Raw genomic sequence first — 5,376 nt, forward strand, 5'->3', positions numbered from 1 at the left:
ACTATGTTAAATTTAAATCCTTCCTTTTTCTTTATACAGAAAAAGGGAAGTGATATGGGATGTCCTTCTGTATATATGTTGCATTTATTGGTTAATGATAAAGCTGCCTTGGCCTATAGCAGGGAAGAGTATAGCCAGACTGAAAAAAATATACAGAGAGCATAGGCAGGGTCAGATAGATGCCATGTAGCCATAGGAGGAGACAGACGCCTGGAACTTTACCCGGTTAGACAGCATTGTGGAAATACACAGATTAAAAGAAATGAGTTAATTTAAGATGTAGAGGTATCTAGAAATACACATAAGCTATTGGACAAGCAGTTATTAATACAGTTTCTGTGTAATTATTTTAGGTCTGGGTGGCTGAGAATGAACAAGCAGCCTCCAACAACATGTCTCATTTAAAATCAAGCATTTACATTCTCTTCTCCACATGTTGATCAATCAGAATCTCTGTATTAATTGCTATCTACTGCAAAAAAAATGTTTCTCTAATGAGTGTTGAGAGACACATTCATTCACAGGTAATAAGGATAAGTCCTTGGGAGGCAGTTTAGTGCTGTGTCTATTTAGTGAAATAATAGTAATTCTTCCGTGGGACTTATCACCTACCCAGCCAAGGGTTCTAGTTCTGATTGAGAGAACCTAGTATGAGTTCAGTCTTGTAAACTGAGCCTTAACTATACATAGGAAGTGGTGGGTTAGTACCGTAACATTCATGCTACTATTGAACAAGTGGGCATATCTTTCCCAGCCAGTCACTATTTTAGCTCACAGGATTTACAGCTTGGAAAGATTGTTAATGATTTTTTTGTCCCCCAGTAGCACACATACCACCTTCTAGTACTCTGAAATCTAGCAAATAGAAATGAAGCTTTTAAGTCATTGTTAGCTTGATTTCTCCTTGTGCTGTGATTTAAGTATGTGGTGTCTTCATGGTCTTATCAAGTTTCTGAGAGGCAACCAAGAATAATCACAGTAGTCTGTTGTGTTTGCCGAGGTTTTTAATGACCTCATTGGGTAGCAATATAGGTCCCTATGAATTTCACTAGGCTTTTACTTGTTGTCTAGGGAAGGCACTGTAGCTCTTTTGCTGGTAACTTCAGGAAAAATATATTTATAGATGAATATAATTTATTTAAAGAAGTTCCTATTGTAGTAGCTTTCCATATGTTTTTTTCCAAAGGTCTAATATTAGTTATCCCTTTCCACACTCACTCCTCTAAGCTCCACTCTCTTCTCTACCCCATTCAGCTTTTCCTGTTCCATTATTCCCTTTTCTCCTTTTATACCACCTGTGTTGTAGCCACCTCTTTTGATATCCCCTACATAGTCCCTTACTAGTTTCCTGACTTCTATGGCAATGCCAGTGTAAACAAACAAACTTAAGATTCAAAGCTAGTGTCCACATCTGAGAGAGAGCATACAGTGTTTGGCATTCTGGGTCTGGGTTACCTCTTTTCACCTTCATTTGCAATTATTCATTGCCACAAGTCATCAGTCTGGTTAGTGACCTTTGCATGGACAATGGGCTCTCAGTGGGTCTACCCCCACCTGGACTTCCTACCTTTGTCCTGTGTCATGGAGATCCTGCAGTTTTGGATCCATCCCTTCTCAAGCTCTAACAGCTCACAGTCCAGGGCCTGGCTATCAGCTGGATTGGTCAGCCTGCCCGCTTTCTCCTTATTGTCACCCCCACCATCACATGCTCTACAGTACTGCCTCATTCTGCCCATCCAATTGTAGCCTATTCTCCTGCTCTCAGGTCCACTCAATCACACTCACACCACAAGGACTAACTCCACTGTTTTTCTCACAGGCAAGGTTGTAGGAGTCATAGGAGGGGTGTAGGCAGAGGCAGCTCTCCTGTTCTTACACCATTAGGGCTGGCTCACCTGCATCCCTTACAGCAACATACAAGGACAAGTTTGGTACCTTGGCGAACTGCAGGGTCCACTGCTCTCCTGTGTGCTGCAGGTGATGAGGGCCATGGATAGTTCCCCTACTCTAGCGGGAGCAGGGGGAAGCATCTTTCCCTCACCCATGTTACCACATGACAGGGGTCGAGGGCAGGGCCATTTCTCGTACTCTAATGCCCTCAGTGGGCTCGCCTGCATCACAGCCAATAGGGTCAGCCCTAGTATACTGTCCACAAGGGATGCAGTTTCTGTACTCTCTTGTGCTACATTCAGTGAGGGACAGAGATAGCTCTTCATCTCTCTTAATCCCAGGAACTGCTTTCTTGCCTGCCACGAGTAGTAAAGGGTTGGGGGGATTTACTTCACATCAGAACCTCATTTCCTTTCCTCCTTTCTTCCCATTTTCTCCATCCACTGAGCCTCCACAGCAATTTCCCCATCCACTCCTCCTCTGTTTCTGTTCAGAAACAGGCAGGCCTACCATGGTTATCAACAAAGCATGGCATGGCATATCATGTTGCCTTAAGACTATGCACCTCCCCTTCTATTAAGGCTGGGCAAGGCAATCCAGTATAAGGAATAGGTTCCCAAGAGCCATTCAAAGCCTGAGGGACATCCCCTGTTCCCATTGTTAGGAGTCACACAAGTAGACCAAGCTACACAACTGTCACAAATATGTAGAGGGCCTAAGTCAGTCCCATGCAGTTTCCCTGATTGTTGTTTCAGAATTTGTGAGGTCCTATAAGCCCAAGTTAGTTTTTATGTGGTTTGTCTTGTGATGTCCTTGATCCCTTTTATTTTTCTGTGGTATTAATTATAATTTATTGTCTAACACATTTTGAGTAATGAAATCCAAGTTTATTTCAGTTACAGGTATTACAAGAAAAAGCAAAATACAACCAATTTGAATTAGCCTTGTAACGTCTGTTTCATCATCAACCAATTCTATATTTTCAGGAAAGTTATTGTTCCAATGCCACATTAACATTTTAAAGATATACCAGGTTTTTTTTTGTTTTTTTTAATTTATTTATTCATTAAGGATTTCTGCCTCCTCCCCACCACGCCTCCCATTTCCCTCCCCCTCCCCCGATCAAGTCCCTCTCCCTCATCAGCTCCAAGAGCAATCAGGGTTCCCTGACCTGTGGGAAGTCCAAGGACTACCCACCTCCATCCAGGTTTACTAAGGTGAGCATCCAAACAGCCTAGGCTCCCCCAAAGCCAGTAGGATCAAAAACCCATTGCCATTGTTCTTGAGTTCTCAGTAGTCCTCATTGTCCACTATGTTCAGCAAGTCTGGTTTTATCCCATGCTTTTTCAGACCCAGGCCAGCTGGCCTTGGTGAATTCCCGATAGAACATCCCCATTGTCTCAGTGTGTGGGTGTACCCCTCGAGGTCCTGAGTTCCTTGTTCGTGCTCCCTCTCCTTCTGCTCCTGATTTGGACCTTGAGATTTCTGTCCGGTGCTCCAATGTGGGTCTCTGTCTCTGTCTCTGTCTCCTTTCATTGCCTGATATACCAGTTTTTTAAATCGCCATTAATAGCCAAACTCTTGGTCTTAAACATGAGAAACACCAATACGTATGTCAGGCACAATGTTAAGAAGCAGATTATAAAGCAAGCTAATCCTTGATTCAAGGAACATTTACAAAATAGCAACGAAAAAATACATATATTTTCTCATGTATTGCAGAAAGATAAGATACAAACTTTATTATTTCTAGCCCAAATTACATTTCATTACTTAGAAGACTGACTACTCTTCAGCACAATAAAAACTATATCTCAAATCCAACTAAATGTGGGAGGAGCTGTGAGTCATGCACTTGCGATGATGAGCCCTAACTTCCCTGATATCACTGATATCAACAGCATTGCCAGGCACAGCTGTAAATCGCCGTGCTGCTCTATTAGCCTCATCAAGCATAGCCTCTTCATACATACTAGGGAAGAAACTGGGGAAAGTATTATTGATCTTAGCTACAACTTCCAGGACTTTCATCTTGGTTGTTTCAGCATAGGCTCTGGGACCCCACCTGAACTCATAGCGTGGGGGGTCACTGCCAAGAACTTGGCGGTATATCACATAATTTTCCTTCACCAAATCTTTGGTGATGAACTCCCAGGGTTCCCCAAAAATTACATGACTCTTCCCAGGATAAATCCCCACTACTTTCAGGAATTCCGAAATATCTTCCTCAGTGGCATGGTTCCCCTTCATGAAGATCACACCCAGGAGGGTCATCAGGAGCCCTGTCTTGGGCAACCCAGTACTGTTACTCAGACTTCCCTCAGTGGAGAGACCCAGCTTGCTCACAAGCATATATGACTGAGAACTGGGATCTACTTCTTTCAACTCAAGGCCAAAGACCAACTCGAGGCGCACAGAGATTCTCCTGAGGATCTCAGTGAAGTGCACCTTGTACTTCCTGCTGATCTTCCTAAGCATATCTGCCTGTGTGAAGGCCTTTTTCACCTTAAATTTCTCCAGCATGAACTCTATCAATACATTGGCCTTCCTGGTCAGAGGATCTCTACGTGCAGACAGAATGGCAGCTGCTATCTTGGAGGCATGAGCACGTCTGTCATCATCTACAACAGAATCCTCGGGACCAGCACCAGCACCAGAACCCTCAGCACTGACAGCACTTGTCTCATCAGCACTTGCAACAGAACCCTCAGCACCAACATCATAGATTGAGCGGGGCACATCTAACTCAGGAGAGCCGTGGGGCATGGCCTCCTGAGACCCCTGAGGAGTGCAGCCTTCAGGGGAGCTGGGCCCATCTCCCTGGCCAAGAGGGGGCGATGTTGCTTCCTCCTCTGCAGCGGACTGAGCACCCTGGAGATTCTGCCTCTCTCCCCGAGTCTGCTGCCTTTTGGCCCGGGAGCGACCCTTGCTCTTGTTGCCCCTAGGCATGATGAGTTGTCTCACAGTCAGCAGGCAGGAGTGCTGTAAAGGCAGGTATCTGGAGGGAATAGAATAACACTATGAATGCCATACCGTCACTGGGTACTGAGAGACTTCTTTTTAATAAGTGAATGCCACCTCCGCTCCTTTTCTCGGGACATCTTTGTGGGTACTCACGGTGCTCTGATTTTTATGGTTATAATCCACTTCCTAAGAAACCTGTGGAGGAAATCAGATTGTGTTAGGGCACTGCATTGCACCCCAGGTTATATCTTATTAGTGATAGAAAAGCATTTTCATTAGAACCCCATTTGATAAATTTCAGGATCCTCTTTATATTCAGAACCCTCGTGTGCATTTTTAATTAAGTCTGGATCCCCACTTTTCCCTTCCTCTCTAAACTTAACACCACAACCTTCACTAATAACACACAGGTAGAAATTAAGTTAAGCTTTGCCGCTTATGCCTGATGCTATTCAGCCGACGGGTAACATGCTGTATACTTTTGCGAAGCCTGCCCCTCCCCCCCTTTCTTTCCCAGATCTC

General features: G+C 44.2%; 1 protein-coding gene across 1 annotated transcript; it reads right to left on the reverse strand.

Annotated features, from left to right (window-relative positions):
• Nucleotides 1-3,714: 3,714 nt before the first annotated feature.
• On the reverse strand, nt 3,715-4,839 carry LOC101996130 (melanoma-associated antigen B2-like). The gene is made up of 2 exons (XM_013355531.1): nt 4,569-4,839; nt 3,715-4,511 (listed from the first exon to the last, which is right to left on the reverse strand). Exons 1-2 carry the CDS (start codon nt 4,837-4,839, stop codon nt 3,715-3,717), a joined length of 1,068 nt encoding a protein of 355 aa, XP_013210985.1.
• Nucleotides 4,840-5,376: the final 537 nt, after the last annotated feature.

Source organism: Microtus ochrogaster, unplaced genomic scaffold (genome assembly GCF_000317375.1).
Source record: "Microtus ochrogaster isolate Prairie Vole_2 unplaced genomic scaffold, MicOch1.0 UNK161, whole genome shotgun sequence".
Taxonomy (NCBI): Eukaryota; Metazoa; Chordata; class Mammalia; order Rodentia; family Cricetidae; genus Microtus; species Microtus ochrogaster.

Coding starts and splice junctions, on each gene's coding strand:
- LOC101996130 (XM_013355531.1), bottom strand. CDS start 4,839: ATGCCTAGGGGCAACAAGAGCAAGGGTCGCTCCCGGGCCAAAAGGCAG. Junction 4,512..4,568: donor TGCAAGTGCTGATGAGACAA/GTGCTGTCAGTG, acceptor ATTCTGTTGTAG/ATGATGACAGACGTGCTCAT.